A 25,919-nucleotide genomic window follows, 5' to 3' on the forward strand; every position below is an offset into this window, starting at 1 on the left:
GGGGGCCCCATCACAGGCTCCGTACAGCAGGGAATGGCGGGGGTGAGATGTTCCCTGGTGTGAATGCTTTGTCCGGGCGTGTTTCGGGTGGGGCCAGCAAATGCTCTGTTAAATATGTGCAAGGGCCAAGCAGGCATCGGGTACAGGCCTCACAGCAGGGACGAAAGGTAGGTCAGCATTTAGAGCCTGAATTGGCAGTGGTTCGATTCAGCATCCGGCTGCCAGTCATCCCAAGTGTCACCTTCTGGGGCCGAGGGGTAGGAGATATGTTGTACCTTATTGTCAAGATCGGCTCTGTTTATTTGTAGAGGGAGGAAATGGCTTCTGTTCTAGTGTTGGCTGCCATTTTAGGGTCAGGCGCGGCGTGGTATGGGATCGAAAGAGTCAGCCGGCTGTATTTCTCCCATCATATGGAGCGCCTCCATGAGCTATCGTCCCGTCTCAGGCCTCTGATTGTCCGCACTGTCCCGCTCCTGTAACCTCCCGAGAGTCGGGAGTCCAACGCAGTGCCACACCGTTTGCCGGGCTCCCAGGCGAACCGTTCACCTCAGTATTCGTAGCGTCGCAGCGGGAGTCCGGCCGTGATCATGGTGGGAGTCAGCAGGTCTCCCCATGGAGCGCTCTTCACGGCTCTCTGTCGTGCGCACCTGTAGAACTGGCGGCTGCCATGTTGCTCTGCGTCCAGGCCCCCTTGCAAGAACTTTGCGTGGCTCTCAGGAGCAATTCTGATGATAGATCATCGGATCATCCTCCGCTCCAGTCCCTGGGTCGCCATAGGATCGTTTTGCGTGCAGGTAGGGCGGCGATTGCAACGATTTCAGGTCCGGAACAGCAGCGTAGCTCGGGCGCAGAGAAGGATTAAGTCCGTTCGGCCATCTTGCCTGGCCACGCCCCCCTTCTTCAATTTTTATTTATGAAGTGGGTATCTAGATTAAAAGACATTTTAAAGCAAAATGTCCAAGTAATAAACAGAAGATAGTCCGCCCTCTTGAGTGTCACAGTAAGAGCAACATTTAAGAGTTCTCCAATGTCCTGTAGGGTAATTGTCACACAAGATAACATCAGCTATCAAGGTGTTCAGAAGTTACTGGGGATGATAATTAGATTTTGAGTTTTCCCTCAAATTTAATAAACCATGTTTTAACATTGTGGTTATGTGTCAGCAGTGAATAGTTAGAACATTTGGACAATATAGAACGTATTACCACAGATAATGAAGTTGGAGGAGCCTGGAATTTCTGTTTTTGTATGCATACGTCATTAATAACTAGGCTTTATATCTCTTCTTAAGTGTGCAAATTAAGTGCTAGAAGAAGAGAAGAGGTGCAGATCAACAAAAGACAACTAACTGACAGAATGCTAAAGGCTCTGATGGGACACCCAGAAACCGATTAAATGTTAGTTTTCTGAAACCTCAATTTCAGCTGCAGAAAGCAATACAACTCTAGTGAGCAACAGGTTATAAGTTAGAGGTTTTGCCTAGATACCTGTAAACAATGGTTTTCAGAATATATTAGGCAGACTGCCTTGAAGATGGGACCCCCCTTCAAGTTGAAGTAAAAAACAAATCTTTGTGGCCAAGCTGGCTATTAAAGAGTCCCTGTAGTTGATCTTGGTCAGTGTGTAGGACATTTATTGAAACCATTTGGCAACATATCGGGTAAAGGAACGGGAATTGGGTCACCTCTACTGGTGCAGACAAGAATGTTTAGGTAACCCGTGGTGTCTAACAAGAAGCACTCGAACTAAGATGGCGGGGTTAGCAAGGTGGAGAGAAACGTCTGTATTTTAAGAGATTAATTTTAAATAGTTTCTTCTACTGTGATTTGGCATTTTTAGTCCAAAAGGATTTGGAATGTGTAAATTTATGTAAAGCTGAATGTGAAAAATAAAAGGAAACTAAAAACGAAACTTAAATATATAGTGTTTGCCTGATTAATATGCCCACACTGCCAACCTAGACTTCCACAGGCTTCATTTACAACAATATAAAGAGCACTGTGAAGAGAGCTTTATATTCAGCATTGTGCCTGGTAATGATACAGAATTGAACTTCCCAATTTTGACCAGGAGGTGGAGGCATGGCAGGCAAGAGAGAGAACCAAGCCTGCTTTGTGAATCTTCAGCTGGAAAAAACAGTGTCCAGACATCAATTTTATGGGTGGAACATATTAGAATTAAAGAGAATGACTGAGGGCAGTATATAGGGTTTGGGTGCACTATGCAGGGTGATGCTGGGAGCAAGGTGTAAAATCAGAATGCTATACACAAGGTGCATGCAGGCAGAAAGTCAGAGTTGTCAAATATATTATCTATTTAACAGGGGTGGCTGGTCAATAGGGGCGCCAGAGGGGCGCCAGAGCGGCGCCTCACTAGTTACGCAGCAACACAAAAAGAAACTGCTCACTGCAGTTCAGGCAACAGGAATGTGAGCAGACGAACTGACAGCTTTCACAATTCGTCTGTTTACATTTCCGGCCTGTGCTTCACACAGGTGAAAGTGAGCATGTCAACGCACAGAGCAGGCAGGCCAGAGCAGGAGTCCAGAAGATGGACTGAGCATGCGAGAGAGGAGCGCTCTTCATTTCAGCTCCTGACTCACATTCACAAACCATTAGATATGCTGTGCATGCCTAGTGTAGTGCAGCATGTCTGAAGCTAGCATCCTACTCAGGCGGTGACGTGTTTTGACACAGTTGCCCCAAGCCCAGTCAAGTGCCAGGATACAGCAGAGTAAACAAGGGTCAGCCACCCCCAGTCGCATCCAGTCTTCTGGTTTGGCAATCAAAGTAGGTCTGATGCGTCATGCGTGCTACCTTCAATGGAATACGTCTGGCCACTGGCTGTTTCAGAGCATTAATAACACCATCAAATTTACTTAATCTCAGAAGAGAAGGAATTACAGGTCATTCTGTCAGGAATGTGGACTAACATGCAGACCTGATTTCACCAGGTAAAACTGCATGTAGATCCTAATTCTGTGTGGAATGGAAAGCTCTTTTACGCACCCATTAGTACGTGGTAAATGGGGGCGGTGGGCTGTTGTGCATTGGAGGTCATTATGGGGGGTAGCAGGGAGTGCAGCGGGGGCAGGAGAGGCTGTGCAGACGGGAGTGGAGGGTTGGGGTCTGCCTCCATGCCCTCTCACACCATACGTGGGGGTTGGATGGTGTCTGGGCTGCACTTCAGCCCCTCCAGACTTTACCCCTTGTCTTGTCTCAAATCTGTCTTGTGATCTGGACATGTAGGGGGACTGAGCCCCTCCCAAGGACACCACTACACCGACTCATAATCCAGTGACACTAATGAGGGCTTTGGGGTTCTCCTTCAAGTGACGGCTCTTCGCTTCTCTTCTTCATTTGCGGTTTCCAGCACGGGTTCATTTTTATACTCAATTTGCCATTTATTTCTACCAGATGCGGAGAAACCACTCCATCCAAGCTCCATCGAGGTGGCACCGGGCTTGGCTCGAGGGCCTCTTGTGCCGTCGAGCCACACCAAGTAAACTATCACGTAGCTTCTGCCGCACCCTCTGACCGCAGCACCTAGCAGCTCCCCACCCTCTTACAACAGTGCCTAGCAGTACCTTCCATACAGAAACAAATGACACAAGACGGGAGTAGTGTGTACAATGGGAAGGGGACAGAATGTGGTGTAAAGGCCGGAGCGGCCGACCTTGCAGCTGGTGCACTGTGTTCCAATATCGGCGTCGGCTCAACATCCTGTGATTCTGAGCAAATCACCTAATGTGTCCATTCATAACGTGCACATATGAGAAACGGGATAAGAGAGGGGGCTTAAGGGGCAGATTGTTATGGGTACATAAAAACAATATTTTTCAAACAAATCAACATTTTTTTAAGGCCTTCAAAAGAGAGAGCTAGAGTGTGTGTATTTTTCTCGGGGTGGGTATGTAAAAACCCCAGTGTAATCCAACAGACACTTCACATCACCCAACTGAAAGCACTTGTATCCAACTATTACTACAGAATGCATGGAGCAGTAATGAACCCCTCCCCCCCCAGCGCCTTGAGACCCCACTGGGTGAGAAGCGCGCTATTCAAATGTTGGTTGATTGATTGATTGATGGTTAGGGGGCACCCCAAGCCCCCCACCCCCGAGCTACGCCTCTGCCCACACAGCAGATATCCCACTGACTTCTTCCTGTCCAAGGCTCTTATCTAACATGACAAGTATGTGGTAGACCATCAAGGAACATACCCTTGAGATTAGCCCATTAGGTAGAGACTGAAATAAAGGTATTGCAGAGTTAATCAGGGAGCACCATTTGATAGGAAAAAAACAGGTCTTTAATTCCTTCATGAATTTCAAATGGTTTTAAATGCTTTTCTTTGCTAGGAGTTCCATAGTTTTGCTATTTGCAAAGTGATTGTGGTTCCATCACTGCTCTTTTAGGATAAGGTGAATAGACAAGGTGATAGTCTACAGCAGAGGGCTCTGTTCGGTGAGTAACTTTATCACTACAATTTAACTTGGATAACCAATGGTCTCTTACAATGTATGCACTGTGGATGATGCAGAGTGTATTCTAATCCTAAAAATGCATCTCGTCCATCCTGCCTTAGCGCTCTGTCAAACGTTCATTAGACTACCACAATCTCACATCCTGCTTCCTGCCTTTTTTCAGTCTGCTGGCTTTTGTCAAAACTCGGTGTAATGAACTATTGCATGATAGCCTTGTATCTCTTGGACTCTGAAATTAAGTATTTGGCATGCAATCACTTGAACTATTCCTAGATTAGCTTCAGGCTGTACCAGTTTCATGTTTGTCTTCTATTGTCATTGCCTTCCCCCTGCCGCTCTGACTGAGGTGTTTTTTGTTCAGTGCAGCACCTGGCAAAACCATTAAATACATAATGGAAAAAGACCTTACAGGGCATTTGCAGGGGAACACGAAGCACACAATCAAAGCGGTAGAAGTATTAGTAAGAATGCTCAGTCACTAGTCAATTATCATTACTGAATGTTTTTATTAGAAATTCTATGAGAGATTGTATCCATAATCTCATGATATTGGGAGATTTCAATGTTCACCCTTGTGGGGACCTTCTTTTGAAAAGTATCTCGGACTTGCACTGTCCGCGTTTAAAGGGTCTGCACCTGGAACATACGACAGAGGGGGAACTTTTTAATGATCTACTTAACGACTTAGATCTATCATTGACCATGGGACTGGTAGATCCTTTAAAGTGTTTTGAGATCCCATCCTTCAAGGGGCATGGTAGGGGAACTTTTATTGATTATGTATTAATCACTTTGCCAATGCAATCCTTTGTGGATTCCTTTGTTATTGAATATAGTGAATTCAGTGATCACAACCGACTCACTGTTCACCTGAGGGGTCCCTGGATAGCTAATGTAGATACAAGTCTCACTACCGGCAGGGTAAGCACAACTGATGGGAGGCATCGTCTCAAATGGTCTAAAATTACCCCAGATCTGTTCAATTGTGCCGCAGGCATTATAAATCTATCATTACTAAGCATAAGGAATGCCTTAGAGAGGAGGCTTGGAGAGAGATTCTGGACCCTTCCACTTTGCGGTGTAGTTCTAGATTCTGGTCATGAAGAAACCTTTCCTGGTCCAAGTACCGGGTGATGGCCTGAAATGCTATATTCCAAAGGAGGAATGGGAATCACACTTCAAGCAATTGTATGGTAGCTCGGAGGAAGAAAGGACCGTCTCTGCCCGAGTGTCAATGACAAGATGATTAGCATCCCTAGGGGGGAGGTTATGGAGGGCATTAAGGGCCTAACAGGAGGGAAAGCTCCCGGACCCCACGGGATCCCTCCGGACCTATTTAAATCAGAGCCAAGTTTTTGGGCGCCTATTTTAGAGTCTGTCCTTAATGCAGCAGTAAAATATGGTTGCCCACAATCCTGGGGGGTCTCCACGATTGTCCCGGACTTTAAGAAAGGGGACAAAAGCAGCCCAAATTGTTATAGGCCTATATCATTAATAGACTCCATGGTCAAAATAATAGGTAGAATCCTACTGCAGAGACTTTCTGACTGGACGATGGAAAATAATATTATGTCCATTGTACAGTATGGGTTTTGCAGTGGTCGTTCGACTGTGACGCAGTGTATTAACCTTTTTTTAATACTTAGCAAGTACACTGTGGCTCATAGGGGCACTATTCACCTCGCCTTCATGGACCTGTCCTCAGCCTTCGACTGTGTAAACAGGGGAAGGCTCTGGCAGTCCATGAGGGAGAAGGGTGTAGAGAGTGGAATTGTTAATTTTCTGGCTGACCTACATAGTAATACTAGAGCCAATGTAAGATACTCTCAAGATCTGAGCATAACAGAAAATGTTGACAACAGAAAGGGTGTTCGCCAAGGTTGTATCTTGGCCCCCTTTCTTTTTAATTTTTATATTAACGACCTTGATAGTGTGTTGCAAAATGTACAGTCTGATTGTCCTAGAGTTGGTAGGCGGGGGATTCCTGTACTTTTATACGCAGATGATGCGGTTTTAATTTCCAGAACTGAGAAGGGCCTTCAAGCCTTATTAAATGCCTTTAAACTGTTCATGACGGATAGAGACCTCATGTGCAACAATTCAAAATCATTTGTCATGCATGTTGGCCAACAACCAAGAAGGAACTTTTCATTTAAACTTGATGATGTAGTGATCCCTGTAATTAAGACATTTTCATACCTTGGGGTCCTCTTTGACTCCAAGCTTAATTGGGGTCCTCATCTGGCAAAAAAGAAGAGGGAACTGGTCAGGGTTAATGCCTCCATTTTCAATTTCGCATCAAAACCGGGTAAAAAACCTACTAGTGCCATGCTAAAACTTTATAATGCAAAATCGGTAGCAACGGCTACCTATGGCAGTGAAATCTGGGGGTACACTGACAGTGGGCAGTTGCAGATTGTTGAAAACTTTTTTCTGAAGCGCATTTTGTGTGTTCCTGCAGGCTCACCTAACCTCTCGGTACACGAAGAGCTAGGGATGCAATATCTAGGTGACATTCTTTCCTTACGCCCATTAACTTGCTGGCTTAAACTGTGGTTAAATCAGGATATCCCACTGACTCACCTGATTATGAGCGACTATATGACCCAGGAAAATGCAATGGCTTCGCCTTGGTTAAAATATGTGAAATCCTGCTTTGTCAAGCTTGGCCGTTTGGAATTGTTTTATTCATCCTAGTAAGATTGTAAAGGGTGATCTGGAGGTATTCAAACGGGACTTCCTTTTGGACAGGAAGACCCGGAGGGAAGACGTTGAATTCCAGAAACAAAGTGTGAGAAAATTTGTCACGTTGAAAACATGTGATACTGCAGAGCCATATCTGTTGGGCACACTGACCTCCCATGAAAAGTTCCTGTTAACAAGGTTCAGGTTAAATCTTTTTCATCATCTGTTGATCAGACCTAAAACTGATGTTTTGAACAAACTGGCAGCACCCTGTGGCTGCAACGGAGAGTCTCCACAGGATATGCTGCATTTGATCTTTTTATGTAGATTTTATGAATACCCACGCAGGCGCTATCTGGTCACTCTTTTAAAAAAAACTTAATTTTACTCAGATTAGACCAGCCCTAATGTACTTACAGCTTTTGCATAATGATAGTATTCTCCATATTACTGAATTTTTAAAACTGACTGTTAGGCTAAGGAATTGTTTGGATATGTAATGGCTCTTTTGAGATGAATGCACTAGCCACTTTTCTCCCGTTGTAAAGCTGATATTGCACTTTCTCACTTTGGCACTTTATCTGATATATGTTCAGAATGAATGTGTTTTTATTTGTTTTTTAAATGTATATGTATATGTACTTTTATGGTTTGTGTAAAACCGAATAAAGTTTCTGAATTGAATTGAATAGTACGAATGTGCATTAAGCTACTCAACATGTGAGTGGGCAAAAGGAACCCATTCTTTTAAATCTGTATTGAAGATCTGTGGTTATATTGAGCAATCTACTTTATATTATCATATAAAATCTCTATATTGATGTAATTGCTAACATTCCCAATTGCTTTATTAACATTCTTGCTTTCTGAAATGTCTTTGAAAATGCACCATTTGGCCACTCTTTTTTTCAAACTTTTCTCAGGGGGAGATCCACCCCGAAACCCCCTTCATACGTTCGAGCTCGCTCACTACGCTGGGTCACCACTGTGCACTGGCTGCAACTTTTACGCCTCACCAATTTCAAATGTCACTAGCCGCCACTGCTAATTAACCACATGTAACTTTTCAGTAAACAAACAGGAATAATGTATGGCACCTGACCCGACCTTTGACCTTGCAAACCCTTTTCTTATGGGTGTGTCTTTAATGAGAATAGCATTATTATGGCTACTATGATGTGATAGAAAATCTTTCCCTTCTTTCATGTCACAAAAGGTCATCCTAATGACACGTGTTCTGGCAATCATTGTGAATAAAGACTCTCTCAACTCCCTGACATCACAGGGATCCATTTGTTTGGATATTGATATAGGCATAGTTCAAATTTAAAGCTTCTTTGCCTTTCTATTTACATGGCAGTCTACAGGGTCCATTGAAATGACACACACACACGATTGATTTTAAATTAACTTACCTCGTGCTGGCTGGTTTTGTATGGAATGAGCTTGTCTGGCGGAAGGCATGGGACTGATTTCTCTGGCTCAATAGACAAGTCCATACCCTATAGAGAAAGGCAAACAAGTGTGTCACAAATGAGATTAGTTCTGCTGACATGAGGTACCAGGATCTGAATGAACAGTTAGGACCTGCAGAAATATCCACCTATCTTTGTTTTATCAACCCTCTCAAAGACGGGTCTGAGCATCTTTAAAGTGATCAAGAGTGAACCAATCGAACAACCTGCACCCTATTTTAAACATTGTAGAGTGCGAGTTCCTCCCATGTGGAATTTGTCACAGCATGCAGGAAAAATAAAGAAAAAATTACTTGTTCACTAATGGCATTTCTACCATGAATCACTGCACATTTCTCCCATTTTGGCCAAGACTTTGTTCGTCCACCAGCACTATGTCAATTATGGCCATTTTTACTTCGATGATGAAATAACCACATCTCAGCATGATAAATGTCCAACTATGCAACAGTTTTCTGATATTCTCTTGTTTGTCATAGAAGATACATCTGTGGAAGGGATTTGTTTGCTGTCAAATCATAGAATAACCACTGGTGTGCCAGCAATTGCAAAACTAATCAAACAAATGGTAGTAGGACATCTTTGATAACGCCTCACAAAAAACATCACTCCCTCAGTTTCAACAAGAATTGCAACTAAAATAATCAGAGAAGGTAGACCTCACAAAAACCATCACTCCCTCAGTTTTAACAAGTATTGCAACTGAAATCATCAGTGAAGGGACACCTTACAAAAAACCATCACTCCCTCAGTTTCAACAAGGATTGCAACTAAAATCATCAGAGAAGGTTTCACTAAAACAGTGGATAATTCTGTGCCTTCCTAGCAAATGGGTCACTGTTTCACTTGTCCAATATACAGCAAACCCTACTCAACTCTATGCTGCATGACTCGCCTCTGTTCATCCATTTTATTTAACAATGATCTCATACTGCCATCAGCTACTATCACATTTACAGGATTCCATTGGCCAATAGTAAACTGATGATATCCTAGTATATTTCACTTTGGACGGATTTGTGATGATTTCACGATGCAGGGCGATACCCATTCTAAACTGATGACAATTAGGATAGCTTCAGCTGAACTTCTAAAACATTGCGTTACTCCTGTTAAACTCTCTAAGATTTAGACCAGGAAGCCAATGTGTCCTAAATCCGCTTTTATCTAACGTGATATTAAAAGGATTTCATTACTTAGTACATGGCTGGATAAACAGTTGAGGTGAAAAGGCCAAATTGCAGCACTAATAAAAATAGCTTTTCCCAAATAAAGAGCCTCAAAAAGTAATCACTTTCTCCCCATGGAGAAAAAGTACCATTATGGTAGCATCAGCATTATATATGAAATTGAGTTGTTGCAAAAGTGACATCATGGCTGTAACAAAAATACTTGTCACATTCTTGTTAGACCATCGGCCATAATGCCAGAGTGGGAGTCACAGCTAACCTAAACAAAAACATAATGAGACTAAGTATAGACAATCGGTGCACTGGTAAACTGAAGAAATGCACATTTTATTTAGATTAAGTTCGAACTATGTTTACAGTGCATAAAACTATCAACAGAAGTTCAGCTGTATGGTCAAAATCTAGTGTAAAATCTGACATACTACACCATTCCTTAGATCAGGATCACAGGTGCTCTTTAAGTCTAGGTTTTGACAGTGCAGTTGCATAACAGACCTACTGTTAACCATATATACATATACATATACATATATATATATATATATAGATAGAGAGAGAGAGAGAGAGAGAGAGAGGGAGAGTGGGCTTTGGGTCTACCCCTTTTAACCACTGCCTTTCTTCGATCAGTTTCCTTCAGTCATTGGCTTGAAGCTTACTCAATCATACCTTGGCTCTGCCCATTGGAGTATTCATCTCTCATCTAATGCCATTGGCTGTTCGGATGTATCCTTTCATATACGCTTGAGTTCTTGCATTGAACTGCATGGAAGACTACCAATAGACCCTTCCATAAATCTTGCTAAATTCTAATAATGCTGCAGGTTTTAGCACAATTAACCCAGACCTACTGGCTTTGCCAACACTTGTTAAAATCCTGTGTCATAGAGAGGGACAAATTATATGTAGGGTTAAGTAAATTATGTGGCAACAAAAGGTAAATTATGCAACGTAATTCTGCACATTTTCTTTATAGTATTTCTTCATTATTTTGTTGTTTTTACATTCTTAACACTTTCTCGGCATTGGGTGTACTTCATTAGTACCATTTTACCGCCCAAATATATCAATAAGCAATAGAAAGGTGACCAGTCAACTTTTGCAAAAGGCCCACCACTGCGCGGCCACACATCACTTCGTTTTTTGTAACTTTTGACCTGTTTGCGCTAGAAACAAAATCTTTTTGTTGTTAAAATCTGCAGATTATGCAGCAGATGATTGATTATATGGCAAATGCAGCAAACCTATAATTATGTGAAAATCGCATAATTCCAGTGGCCCTGGTTATAGGCTGACTAGTAACACAGGCAGAAACTCGTAAACTTCTGGGCTCTGCGTGCATATTTCTTCGCATTGCTCCTTCATTTTCTCTCAAATCCTCCCAACCTATTCAGCCAAGGTGAAGACACTCCTTTTGTATTTCCCTCTGAGCTGGTCGTGTGAGAGTAGCACCTAAAGATGGTTCTCACTGTAATGCTATCTACTCAAACGTGTACATTCACTTTCTAACACTCTCCACAGAGGGAGAACTTGTGTTGCTCCGGTAACACTGCCATCTCTTTCACCATATCGTCGCTGTTGGTCCAAGATTGCCTAGGATGTCAAACCGCACAGTAAAGAAACAAGACCTTTACAAGCAGGTACAGAGCACCTTCAACATTGCTTTGGGCATAACACTTGAAGGTATCCAGACAACCATGCCCGCCAAATGTATTGGAAGATGACAGTGTAAAATCAGCCAGGTCTTATGAATGCCTTTGTGATGGCCTGGTCATTGCAGGAGCTTCATTGCGCTCATCTCTAACATGTGGCTCTTTCTTCTGCTCCTTTTACAGTCTCCCATCGTGAACTGCATTCATCCAAGTTCCCCTTCGATTCAATCGTCTTTCTATCTTTTCTCGTTATTCCCCCTCTATCTTATGTTACACATTCAGATTGTTCTCTCTTTGGCTCTCTCTATTGCTGAACTACGGATTCAGAATTTCAGGGACAGAAGGACTCTCCGCACCAGGAGAAATCTAATGTCTCTACAGTGTACTCTTAGTCCCGCCCTCTGTTCGCCCTCTGTTCCATTGGCTAGCTCCATAAATGGAGGCTAGCCATTGGAACAGAGATCTGTCCGTCATGGCCGGACCAGATCCGTGGGCGTTCCCGTGATTTTTTCCCTCTCCACCCTTTTTGCATCGTCATCAAGGCCGTGGGCGGGGTTTATTTATTTTTTTTTGTCTGTTTTGTTTGGTCATTGTGCGGCCGATCTCCGCCAGAGGAAGTCCATGCTGGCCGTTCCCGCCCCCCCTCCCGCTGTCCGTGTGCCTCCCCGCCCCACCCTCCCGCTGTCCGTGTGCTCGTAGGTGCTTGTGCTTGTTTATTTTGCCTGAAACAGTGAATGCTCTGTCACTTGCTGAGATCTGTTTATTTGAAACATGTTTCCCGCCTCCCGAGCCGCAGCCGGTCCCGATGCCGATGTAGCACGGCTTCCGCTCTCCCCGCCTCCCTCTCCCCTCCCACAGCAGATCCCCGCCTCCCCTCCCACAGCAGATCCCCGCCTCCCTCGTCTCTGGCCGGGCTCCCGGCTGCTGTTCTTTGCTGAAGCATCTCCCCGCCTCCCTCTCCCCTCCCACAGCAGATCCCCGCCTCCCCTCCCACAGCAGATCCCCGCCTCCCTCGTCTCTGGCCGGGCTCCCGGCTGCTGTTCTTTGCTGAAGCATCTCCCCGCCTCCCTCTCCCCTCCCACAGCAGATCCCCGCCTCCCCTCCCACAGCAGATCTCCGCCTCCCGAGCCGGTCCCGATGTAGCACGGCCTCCCCTCTCCCCGCCTCCCTCTCCCCTCCCACAGCAGATCCCCGCCTCCCCTCCCACAGCAGATCCCCGCCTCCCTCGTCTCTGGCCGGGCTCCCGGCTGCTGTTCTTTGCTGAAGCATCTCCCCGCCTCCCTCTCCCCTCCCACAGCAGATCCCCGCCTCCCCTCCCACAGCAGATCCCCGCCTCCCTCGTCTCTGGCCGGGCTCCCGGCTGTTCTTAGCTGAAGCACTAACAGTTGAACTACTTATGCTTCACTGAAGACAGATGCAGTCCCGTGATAAGTTGATGTGCCAGAATAAATCTTTATTGTAACTTACTTGAAGACGTCTCTTCTTTTCTTGAATATTGTACCTTGGCACACCTTGCAAAGTCATATTTCGATCATGTCTCTTCCAATGTGCTTTTGATTTGGCAACCTAAACTGTTTGGTGTCTTTAGACAACACCAGCCCCAAAGGAAAAGGCGGCTTGACAAGCTTACTCTTCGACCCCAGTGGCCCCCTCTCTCCCATCCGCCCAGCCCCGTCTTCAGCCCCTAGACACGCCTACACTCTTACCCAGTGCCATCCCTTGAACAACTCCTCCCATGCGCTGCCTTCGCCACTCTGCAGCGCAACTCCACCGTTCCATCCAGTGCCCAGTTCACACGTCCTAAGACACTTCCTCGCCAGATGTAGAAAGCAATGTGACGGACAGGTGACGGCAGAGTGGGCGGTCCCTGGCCGCGCGCTCCGGGGTCCTGCATCTCGCAAGTGCTTCTGCATCGCACGCGCCGGCTGGTTCAGAGAAGCATCCCTCTGCAGACCAGCTCCAGATCTCCGACCTGCACCCCCCTCCCCCGCACATGCGGGACCTCTTCTCTGGACCTTCTCCTGCCCGTGGACGATCTCTCCTGCTGCCCTCTTGTTCCTGCAGCGCCTCTCGTGCTGCACCCTGTCACTGCTGCAATGACGTTCCTGTAGCATCTCTCCTATTCTTTTGGTGCGTTCCATATCCCGGTGCATCCACGTAACTTCTCTCATTTATGAAGCACTGTCCCCGCAGTTTCTCTACTATTTCAGTCCTGTTAACAGCTCAACTTCTGTTCCTGCAGCATCTCTCTTTGTGGTCTAGCACTTTTCTTGTCCCCGCAGTGCCAACGTTCCTGCAGGAATGTTCACGCGTCACATTCCCTATAGCAAGTTTCTCATCCACACCGTGCCTTTCCTGCTGCACTCCAGTCCCTGGCGCGTTCATGTCCCCCACAGCATCTCTCATGGTCCGGAGCACTTTTCCAGTCCCTTCGGTCACATTCCGCATCGCCTCTCCTGGTCCTGCAGCATCCCTTCTCCTGGTACTGCGTCGCCTCCACATGTCCTGCATCGCCTCCCCTGGTCCCACATCTTCTATCTGGTTCTGATTCACTTCTGTCCCTGTGGCCCCCTTCAGCCATCGCTGTCCGTAGCACCTTTCCTGCACCCATACTGCCTCCCCTCGCTGCACCGGTCCCCGCTACTCCCTCCAGACTAAACTTTTCTTTCCGGCTGTCTCCCTCTCGCCTGCTCCTGACTCAGCTCTCCTCTCCCCCTCCTCTGCCTTCCCTTAATGCTGGGTTTTATGGACTCAGGCATTAAGAGAATTCGCCTGCAATTTGGGATTAGACAAAATACTCTTATTACATAAAGGGGGTTAGTGCTACTCGATACCTCCAGAGTTTCAGTCGGGGACCGAGCACACGAGCTCAGCAGGGCAGCCTCCCTGGCCGTCGTCAGTGCACCTTGGGGTGCATGTCCATCAGAGAGCCAGCCTCTATTTATACATGAGTATTTGGAGGATGGATGTATGGGAAATATTTAATGTTGAACTGCAGTTGAGTCATAGACAGACATGTAATAAGCTGGCCTAGTGTCTTGATGTTGTAGTCAGCAATATCATATAGGCTGAGTATACATGACTGTACATTGATCCATTCATCGATCGCAATGAAGCAAAGTAAGGGTCATTTCAGCCTCGCTTGTCTCTTGGAGGCAATGAGGATGCCAGTCACGCTCATGGTTTGGTGAAGTGGTCCAGCGAAGCTCGGTGATGTGAGTCTCGGGTCTAGTTCCATAGAATCAAAAGCATGTAACCATAACCCGCTACTAAAAAAAAGTTGTCTGACATCAAATTTCTTAAAAACGCCAATGTCCGAAGTACTTGCCATCACAAAGATTTTTGAAACAGTGGTCACTTCTACTGCAGACCGGGAATCCAACACAGTCCTATTGATTTCCAGTCCTTTTCAGGCTTGTCAGGTAGCCAAGATGAACTTAAAGAACCACTGGAAGGAGCTGCTAACTACTTATTGTAAAGTTGGCAGTAAGAGCAATGAGGAAGGGAGAGACTGGCAAATCGATGGTTACAATGGGGTTCATTTACAAAGCTTTTATCTTGTTTAAGTTGCTTTTACGCCTGGATCAAGGCAGAGCAAGTGATTGTGATTCATTAAGGTGTCATGTACTTGCACACGTTCGTTTTATGTATTGTTTTGTAACTGTCTTTATATAGTGCTTACTACCCCTGACAAGGTGTGGTTGGGTGGATGGAGTCAGTTGATGAATGGAGTTAAGTGGTGGCTAGGTGGATGGACTTAGTGGGTGGATGAAGTGTGTGTGTGTGGCTGTGTGTGTGTGTGTGTGTGTGTGTGTGTGTGTGTGTGTGTGTGTAGCTGTGTGTGTGTCTGTGGCTCTGTATGTGTGGCTCTGTGTGTGTGTGTGTGGCTCTGTGTGTGTGTGTGTGGCTCTGTAGGTATGTATGTGTGTGGGACTCTGTGTGGGTCTGTGTGTTTGTGTGTGGCATTTGCGAGAGATTAAGCTATTGGCATTGTAAATGACAGTGCATTTATTTATCTATTTTCAAAACCAACACATAAATAAAAATGTTGTCATTTACAATGCCAATAGCTCAAACTTTTTCAAAGGCGAAACCGTTGCATTGAAAATGCTTGTTTAGGTCTGACATAGCCAAGACCTTTGGATTTAAGTAAACATATATATATATACACCCAGTCAATAACAACATCACAGACCTCCAGAAAGTGGCACTACATAATCTGATGAGCGATAAGTCTATCGTAATAAAACCCTCGGCAAAGGAGGAAACGTAGTACTCATGAGTAGAGAGTACTAGAGTAGAGAGTACTAGAAAAAAGAGGCATTAAGGCAGTTATCTGACGAAAAATTCTATATGAAGTGAACGAATCAACTGTATCAACAAAGCATCATGGACTATGACACTCTGATCCGCAAATGGTACGATCGTCTGATGCTAGGCAGATGTGAACACCTCTTTCTGCGCAATAATCACCCGATGCTCCCCAACTTTTACCATTCCCCAAGCTCCATAAGAACAATACCTGCCCTCCAGGACGCCCTATTGTTTCTTCCATCAACATCCTTACAGAGAACATGTCCCGATTTATAGATAACATCTTGTTTCCGTTGGTGATAACTTTACGATCTTATGTACAAGACACCAAGGACTTCCTGAATAAGATCCAGGACATGAGATGGGACTCTTGACTATCTGTTAATGGTGCTGGATATTACCAGCTTATATACATGTATAGAACACAGTCACGGTCTGGAGGCGATCCGGCATTTCCTGGAGCAACGACAAATGCGGTTTGCACAGCATAACATCATAATCCTGGAATTTGTAGAGTTTTGCCTCAATAACAATATTTTTTTGTTTGAGGACCAACTATACAAGCAAAAGTCTGGGACGGCGATGGGCACTTGCTTCGCTCCCAGCTATGCGAACTTGTTCGTTGGCTGGTGGGAGGAGCAAGTGCCCAGGAGCTGTGCAATGGGGCAAAACAGGGGTGAAGTGGTATGTTGGCATCATTACATCGACGATTTATTTATCATATGGCATGGGGCATTAAACACAGCGGAAGAATACATCAGGGTACTGAATGATAACAAGTATAATCTACACTTCTCAGGTAATATTAGTCCGGTGGCAGCAGAGTATTTAGACCTGAGGGTGTTCGTAGAAGATGGTCAGGTGCAGAGTGCACTGTATAGGAAAGAAACTGCTGGCAATGCAACACTCTTTGCCAGCAGCAGTCACCCGCCTCAGCTAGTGAAGAGCCTTCCGTATGGGGAGTTATTGAGACTCCGCAGGAATAGCTCAAGAGACAAGGATTTCGAGGTGGCTGCTGCGGATTGCAAGGCACGTTTCGCAGTGAGAGGGTATGGCGAGACGTTACTGCAAAATGTCTTAAAGAAGGTGAGAAAGATCCCGAGGAGGGAATTACTCATTGCCAAATCACCCAAGAGACACCTTGAAAGTGAGGACGATGGGAGTAAAAACAAATTCAGAATGATCACCCCCTTTTCCACGGGGGCTAATGACTTAAGAACCATGCTGAAAAAGAACTAGCACATCCTCCAAACAGACAGTGTGCTGCAGAATGACTTGCCAACATACCCCCTGTTGACCTTTAGTAGAGCTAGGTCACTGGGGGGATATGCTTGTAACCAGCCATCTAGAAGGGCCCGCACCTAAGAGTAATACACTACGGGAAATGAAGGGATTCTTTCCCTGCGGCCGGTGTAAGGCTTGCGCAGGCAGCAGGAGAGTCCTTTCATACGAGATACCCGATACAGGGCAAATGATATATATAAAAAAAATTCATTACCTGCAGCACCCCCTACGCAGTTTATTGCTTGATCTGTCCATGTGGCTTACGCTACATCGGCAGCACAATCAATCAACTAAAAATGAGGATTTTAGAACATCTTAGGGCCATTGAAAAAGCAGATCCAGCGTACCCGGTGGCCCGCCATTTCTCTGAGAGGTACAATAGGGATAGAAGCAAGCTGCAATATTTTGGCTTGGACATGGTTCCATCAATATCAGGGGTGGAGACAGATTGAGACAGCTCCGAAGACTCGAGTCTAGGTATATTATCGATCTATGCACCAAACACCCCAGGGGCCTAAATAGTGGGGAGTAGATGGTGGTTCATTTAGGTAAATGAGGATTGAAATATGGGATCAGGTGTGAATTCTGAATATTGCTACTCTCATCAAAGTCCAATGCTTTTACATGTGTGATCCAGCATTAGAGATAAGACATATCTGATGTAACCGTAAAAAATACAGATTAGGATATGACAGGCTGTTGATATAAAGCATACATGTACTATCATGGACATAGATTTCTCTTGGGGGATGACTGCTGGAGGTTTCCGTTCTTGAAAAGATTCATAAGGAATTGGAAATCTATACCCAAGTTAGTAGGGCTCTGCTACGTGGATATAGAAACTGAGAAAATCCTTTTGTGTTATGTTTTCTGTTTTGTGCTTCTGATTTTTGTAACATTTCATTATTTGTGATCCTTTTGAATTTCTTTTGGATTAGTTGAATCAAATTGTTTTGTTTTTGGCTCGGTTTAAGTGTGAGAAATGAATTGATTAATGGGGACCGAATGACATAGGACTTTGGCCGATACACGGCTGAATACCTCAAAATCTAAATAAGTTAAATAGTATGTACCCTCTGATTACAGGCAGCAACAACCTATCTGCAGGTGGAATATAACATCGTGGTGGCAATGTTATGTCATTTATGTACACTTAAAGATGGCGCCTGTGGTGTCTCAGAGAGGTTTTGTCCTTTGTCTGTGTCCACTATTGTTAAGAGACTTTATTAACATGTTGAGCACACAGTGTCATCGACACTGACGAAGGCAGTACGCCGAAACACGTTTGTGTGGTTCCTAACAATAAACCTGTGGATTGTGATTCACCCTCCTGAGTGCTGTGTTTCCTAATAGAGAGAACGGGAATTAAGCAGAATGAATATATATATATATATATATATATATATATATATATATATATAAATATATATAATACTTAGAGTAGCTTTCAGCCATCCTTTTTGGGTTTCGCCTGCCGAAGGCTGCGCTCTGCGCAGCTCTTCAGCGCAGGTGAAATCCTATGTCGTCAATAAGGACTCCTGGAACGTCCCCCGGCTCTCATTGGTTAGCTCCATAAATGGAGGCTAGCCATTGGGTGCCGGATCTGTCCATCAAGGCTGGACCAGATTCGGGGGCGTTCCGGAGATTTTTTCCCAGGGCGGAGTTACGTTTTTCCCCGTTCCCTCCCCTTTCACTGAAAGTGAATTCAGATGCGCTGTCCATTCCCGCCCCCTCCGTGTGCCTTTCCGCCCCCCTTGCTGTCCTGTGCACGTTTCCCGCCGTCCGTGTCCTCTCCCGCCCCCTCCCGCCGTCCGTGTCCACTCCCGCCCCCTCCCGCCGTCCGTGTCCACTCCCGCCCCCTCCCGCCGTCCACTCCCACCCCCTCCCGCCCCCTCCCGCCGTCCGTGTCCACTCCCGCCGAATATGCGAACTGCAGGTTTCACATTGAACTCCACGGAGGCACTCAACAAATGGACCTAGGCTGGAATAGGCAAGGGGTGTTGGTGCCCAAGCCACGGTCTGTATAAGAGGCAGCAGTTAGGACCCAGAAGAAAGCTTTCTGCCCTCTATCGGCTTCTCCCTTGGCATCATATTATCCAGGCAGATTCGCTCTGAAGCAAATGCATTGGTTTTGCGCGGCCAATCAGAATACTTCATGCTAAAAAAAAAAAAAAAAAACACTCAGAATTATAAAAATTATAAAATGCGATAGTTGAACCCTTCTCGCTTGTGTGCAATGCACTGGCCTAGATGCAGCGCGAGAGAGCTGTTGACAGTGCCCGCATCCCAGGGCACAGCTCCCAGTATGTCACTCGGGTTTTAGACGGGCCAGTGGCATGAAAGTCGGATTCGCGTAGGCCAAGCTAGAGTACGTTGCATTAACTTAGTAAGGACATCACAGTTCTGGGGCGGTGTAACCAGAACACCTGATTTGGTCTATTCGGCAAGTCCAGTGTGTCATTGCGTTAATAATCCCAAATCTCTTCTGGAGAAGAGTTGGAAGTCACAGAATGTAGCAGGTGGCACGTTTCTAAGGTTTCTAAGAATGCGCTGCAATTACTGAAAACCAAAGTCCAACACTGGAATTATGACTCTAAGGGTCCATTAACAGGAACTATTTTATGACATTTGAACACAGTCATTAGAGGCAATATTGTGGATGGTTTTCAACACAGAATTCCGAAACAATAGAGCTGTGCGGTAAATTGGACACGTTGCATAGAAGGGTATAGATAGGGCTTGAGGTTAGAAATTATGGAGTAGGTAAAATCCTCAGTTCTGTAGTTAACCATGAATAACTGCAATCTGTTCACCATACTGCACAGCGTGTGTTATATGCCGTCTTTACTTCACTGCTGATTTACCAACAACCATGGAAAGTAGCGGCATTCATAAAGCAGCAAATGTACCCATCAACACATTTCCATAACAGTTGCAAAATGTAATATGCACATCTTTCTTTTGCCCAGGGCAGCTTTATTCAGTGTTCTTTGTGAGCGTTACTCTCCGAAATTCTATTTCTTAGTTGGCCCTCTCTTTTTCCCCTGGTACAAACAGTGCAATATTCCTCCTTCCATCTGCATTTTTCTAACAGAACACTAATCAAACCAAGCACAAAAATAAGTTGGCCCAGTTGGCAAGAGGCCGTGACTTAGTTTCACGATCAGATCTGAGCAATGAGTGGCGTTTCATGGAGCAGATTTATACACTATTTGGCTGATGGAGATGTGTGGCCTCGACAACTTACCCTGCTTCCAGCCGCTCAGCTGGAGGTGGCAGTCGAGGGGGAAGACTGGCTTTTCCCAGGTTTCGTGTCTGTAATCAATGTCCTTGGAACTCGATGGGTTGCAGCTTCCCCTACAAACCAGCCCATTACACTACTAGCTGAATAACACGTTAAATACGTTAAGGTCTAGTAGTATTGATGAACTTCTAGGAGGGAGCAAGCACGATTAGAATTATTCGGGCTGTCACAGCGATGTGGAACTAACGTTGGCCAGAACGGTGGTGGAGTGGAAATGTGGGCATGCTAATTGAAATGTGTCAACAGGATGTACAAAGAAAAAGATTAGAGCGATCCAGTGGTAAGTTGTTGTTAGTTTAAAGTCGACGAGGCAGCCTGCTCCTAGGGTTCTAACAATACACTTCGAAAATCAACTAGTGAGGCACGGAATGCTGCTATGATTCTATGGTGGACTGGAATTCTCTTAGCTACGAAGAACGATAGGTTGGTGCTACCCGATCTAGAGAGAAGCAGGTCATATTTGTGAGAAATGTCTGTTGGATAAGCATTGTATGTTGTCTAACGGGAGGTAGCTGTTAAAGCAGACGTGCTATTTCAAAACATTGCATTTACTTAAGACTAGCATTGGGCTATTTTCCTCTCCCTTTTAATGTTCGGCCCTCTGTTTTGCTATCCCTGTGTTTCAATAACAGATGCTGAGCTGCCGTCTCGTGAATTATATACAAGCACTAAGCTGATAATTTGAGTTTTTGTCTCAGCGGCAGGGCAGCTGGCCCAGCGTTAGGAGTTGGGCAGTCGTTGTGCATACGTGAGAAGTGATTGCTCCTATGTTTATCTCTCTTTGGTGGTGCTGACCCAGTGTATATAGGTGGAGTATTGCACTGTTTCCCTGCTGCAGGCCACATTGTTTTACCGACACATGCTTTCTTGTTATATCAGTGTATATTCAAGGTCAGATTGGGGTAGGAAATAGGCCTGGGCACTAAAATAAAGGTGGCCCATTTGGATATTAGATGGCTAAAAAAAGTGCCCTAGGTTATCAAATGTTTTCTGTTTTACATTCTGGTGGTTGTGTGTTTTCTGTTCACAATCAAGTGGTGTGTGTTCTGGTTAAATACAAGCTGTAGTGTGTGCTCTGTTTACGTATAAGTGGAAGTGTGCTGTATTAGCGTGTATGTTTTCTATTTGCATGCAAGGGGGGGGTGTATTTTCTGTTTAAATTGGAGCGTTGGTGTTTTTTTTGTTTACTAGAATTGGTAGTGTCCTCCTCATATATTAGTAGTAGCGAGTTTTCTGTTTAGGTGGTAATGCAACTTTTTTTTTTGTTCATTTTTTTTTATATCGGGAACTTGACCCAAAAGCATTAAAGCCCTTTATATCGTATCAGATTTTTTTTTTTAAACCTGGGGAGCCGGGATGAGCTGGAAACAACCCACACCTTCAGTGTGAGAGACATTGTGTATGAGAGACAGCAGTGTCTGTAAGAAAGACAGCAGTGTGTGTGAGAGAGACAGCAGTGGGTGTGTTCAAGGCAGAGTCAGCAGTGTGAGAGACAGCAGTGTGAGACCTTTTATTTATGTTTTGGTTTTTGAAACATAAATAAAACGAATTATTTGCAATGTCAATAGCATAAACTTGCTTAAATACGTGACCTATTGCATTGAAAATGCAATACAAATCGCATTTGCGAGAGATTAAGCTATTGCCATTGTAAATGACAATGCCATTTATTTATCTGTTTTCAAAACCAACACATAAATAAAAAGTTTGTAATTCACAATGCCGATAGCTCAAACTTTTCCAAAGGCGAAACCGTTGCATTGTAAATGCTTGTTTATCCTGGTCTGTTGTTGTGTTATTCACATTTTCCAATTGCCCACTGCAGCGTGGGGTAATGTGTCATCCCACTTCAGCCACTGGCTAACTTCGCTTTGAGTGAGAGCATTCTGCTTTTTCACAAGGAGCACATACAGAGTATCAACGACTACCATAATATTGGCTTGTCTAAACCAAAACTGTTTGTTTTTAGACTTTTTTAAAATTGCGAGAGACTGGCAGCTTCCCCAACAATAAAGCTTTTTAGAAACCATCCCAAAATAAACATTGACAAAGCCAAAACACTGGCAGCCAACGATGGCTTTGCCAGTGCTAGTCTGTCTCAACCAGAGTACTGCTACTGCAGTGGAGCAATGCATAGTTCTGCGTTCTGTTTTCCCAATGTTGCTGTGCTTCAGGTGGGTCAAGCTTCATAATACTGTGTGTCCAAATGCAAACACTGATGTAAACTAGTCCCTGGCTATGCAAGATTCAGATTATTTTTCCCCGACTCTACACGATCTAGATTATTTTATCTCTGACCTCAATCTCGAAGTTAAAAGCCTTGTTCATGAATTGACTTTTAATTATCAAAGTCTAACTTTCGATGGGCCCGACAGCCAAAAGATGTTAATAAAAGTAGCATTGAAAAGGGTCAGGTCTGGTCAGTGGGATTTAGACTGATAGTACTGTAATTTTTATTCCCATATTTACAAGAAGATATTGTAAAAATTCTACTGAACTGAGAAGGGTGTTTAACTTCAAAAAAGAAAGAGCACGTCTAAAAGACTGTTAGAAATGGGGTTCTAGCTGGCTTGTTCAAGTAGGGACCACAATTTTAGTCATGGTAAGTCCGTCACACACCATAAAATATCCTGTCGTCACATTCCGTAGTTAGACCCATGTAGAAACGGTGTTATCTTTCACCATGAACATGTTTCTTGACTTGCCTTCCCTTCCATAGAATAACCTTTTAAACACATTTGCGTGCATGACAATTCTGGATTCGTTTATCTGAATCTTCTTAGCTTACAAATTCCACTTCACAAGACCGTTATCATGACTCCCTGAACACCAAGTACAAGGCGTAGACACACATTGTGCAAATGTCGTTCTATTTTTCATACATGAGGCCACACAGCTATCTACAGACCATAACAATGCTGGCTTGCCCAGGATTCGCAAGAAAGCTTTTCATTTCAAATAAACAAGCATTTCCGGGTTTACTTAGAGGAACGATTTGCTGTAATTTGCAATGTCTCTACACACTGAAACTTAAGCCCAGCAGCTTGCTGATATCTCTGCGAAGAGTGTACAGTATGTGACCAAGACAGTGACTTGCATTCTTTACCTTCAGGTAACAGGGGTTGGATCATCCAGTATGGGGATTCTTGGAAGAACACACACACCCTAAACACTTAGGTTAGGGACTGCATAGTAGGAGTACACCAGATTTCTATATTGTTTCATATGACTGCATATATATACTGTCTTAGCACAATGGTGGAACTTTTTATTCTGTTCACTGCCTTGGTACTTCTAATAACTTTCATCTGCTTCTGTCTATTGATCATTGCAGCACACATACTCAATACAAGAATCATATTGGTTCAATAAACATTGAAAATGTCCCACTGTGTACTCCTTGTAGTTTTCTTGTCCGTTTTAGTGTTTTCCAGAATCATATGCTACTTGTCTAGGTTTAGGGGTGTTTATGGTGGCATTGTGAGCTAGCTGGCTTACAGGGCAACATATTCTGAGACGGTGCATAGAATCAGTCTAGCACCAAACCAACGGTTATGCTATCCACAAGCGCACACATCCTACCGTAGGGTGGGAACCACAACACATGCACCCAACATTTGTTAGGTACTTATTTTCATAGATCACCTGAGTAGTTCAATATTGCCTTCTCAGAGATCCCTACTTACCTCCTAACCTAAGATGTCCGTGGTAGAGGGGGAAAATCCTCCGCAGCGGAATAGGTCACCCCTATGTTTTAACTGTAGGCCGTTCAAGCTTTCACTCTAAAAGGGTCTACTTTCCACTGTGCATACTAACTCTATATTTCATTTCATATTAAGTCTGAGGACGAAGGTCCTCGGGCATTAAACTACATGATACTGTGCTCAACCGATTGGCATTGAGCAGGCAGGCCAAACTTAGGAGGCAATGCTTAAAACTATTTGTGCAACATAACACACAGTAATACAATGTAAACAACACAAAAAGATTCCACATCAGGTTAGAAAAAGTCAAATAATTTTGTAAATAAATCAAGATCAGAACGACAAAAAAATCCAATTATTAAAAGTCAAGATATGAATTTTTCAAGAATCAAAATGTCTGTAGCGCTTAGAAACAATAAGCGATAATGGGGGGCGGTGACAGCCATTGCATCGCAGCTGTTACCCCGCATGCTACTACAACTATGCATGATCATCACAACACCATTATTTTTACAATGCATGAATGGTAAAGGGATATGCTTTTCAAATGTAAGTATTAGATAAGTAAGTATTAGATAAGTAAGTATTAGATAAGTATGGGTGTTATGGGTAAATTAAGGGTTTAGGGTGGGTATGGGTTTTGTGGTGGCATGGGCAATTATAGGGTTTAGGGTGGGTATGGGTTTTGAGGTGGCATGGATAGTTTTAGGGTGGGCAGGGCTTTTAGAGTGCAAGGGTAGTTTTAGGGTGGGTATGGGTTTTGAAGGGGCAAGGGTAATTTTAGGTGTTATGGTGCATATGGGTTTAGGGGTGGCATGGTTAATTTTAGGGTTTAGGAAGGGAATGGGTTTTGGGGTGGCATGGATAATTTTAGGGTGGGTATGGGTTTGGGTGGCATGTGTAATTTTAGGGGTTAGGGTGGGTATGGTTTTTGGGGTGGCATGGGTAATTTTAGGGTTTGGGAAGGGAATGGGTTTTGGGGTGGCATGGATAATTTTAGGGTGGGTATGAGTTTGGGAGGCATGTGTAATTTTAGGGGTTAGGGTGGGTATGGTTTTTGGGGTGGCATGGGTAATTTTAGGGTTTAGGGTGGGTAGGGGTTTTGGGATGGCATGGGCAATTTTAGGGTTTAGGGTGGGTATGGGTTTTGAGGTGGCATGGATAGTTTTAGGGTGGGCAGGGCTTTTAGAGTGCAAGGGTAGTTTTAGGTTTTAGGGTGGGTATGGGTTTTGAAGGGGCAAGGGTAATTGTTTAAGGGTTTTGGGTGGGAAGGAGCTTTGGGTTGGCATGGGTAATTTTAGGGTGGGTATGGGTTGAGGGGTTGTTGGATTTATATATATGGTTTTATATATCTCAACAGACATCATTGTGTGACATATAAAAACATACATAAAAGTAAGTACATTATTTTCGTTTTACTGTATTTTCATGCATTACAATGCACACCATTACTAAGCAATTATAAGTATTTTACAGGGAAATATAATGCTATAATGTATAGATAAATAGCGTTTACATTTACCTGTAACATAATATATTTTCTAGCACAACTTTAATCACACATATACTTTTACAAAATATGCTTTTACAACAAAATTCGCTATTAAGGCATGCGTTGTAAAGGTAAGTGCATGATTAAAGTTGGCATTGTAATGGTACTGCGTTGTAACAACAATTGCGCTGTTACAACCATGTTGTTAAGACATGCAATGTAATGGCATACGTTGTGGAGACATGCAATTAATGGGGGTATACGGTCATGCTGAGCTTGGGCAAAGTCAAGAGTTCAGGCCTACCGCGATGTAGGGCATGATGGATACAGGAATCAT

The 25,919-nt window shown here is 44.3% G+C and overlaps 1 protein-coding gene across 3 annotated transcripts in view; it reads right to left on the minus strand.

Annotated features, from left to right (window-relative positions):
• The window catches only part of LOC144770363 (uncharacterized), a 918,549-nt gene that overhangs the window by 139,539 nt on the left and 753,091 nt on the right, over nucleotides 1-25,919 (minus strand). For 2 of the 3 annotated variants that reach the window (XM_078654830.1, XM_078654829.1), the window contains one exon: nucleotides 8,586-8,672. In XM_078654830.1, coding sequence (XP_078510956.1) covers nucleotides 8,586-8,672 — 87 coding nt within the window. Of the gene's footprint in view, nucleotides 1-6,684; nucleotides 6,727-8,585; nucleotides 8,673-25,919 lie in introns of all 3 variants that reach the window. The other variant, XM_078654828.1, reaches the window with a different exon arrangement.

The sequence above is a fragment of the Lissotriton helveticus genome, chromosome 7 (assembly GCF_964261635.1).
Source record: "Lissotriton helveticus chromosome 7, aLisHel1.1, whole genome shotgun sequence".
Taxonomy (NCBI): domain Eukaryota; kingdom Metazoa; phylum Chordata; class Amphibia; order Caudata; family Salamandridae; genus Lissotriton; species Lissotriton helveticus.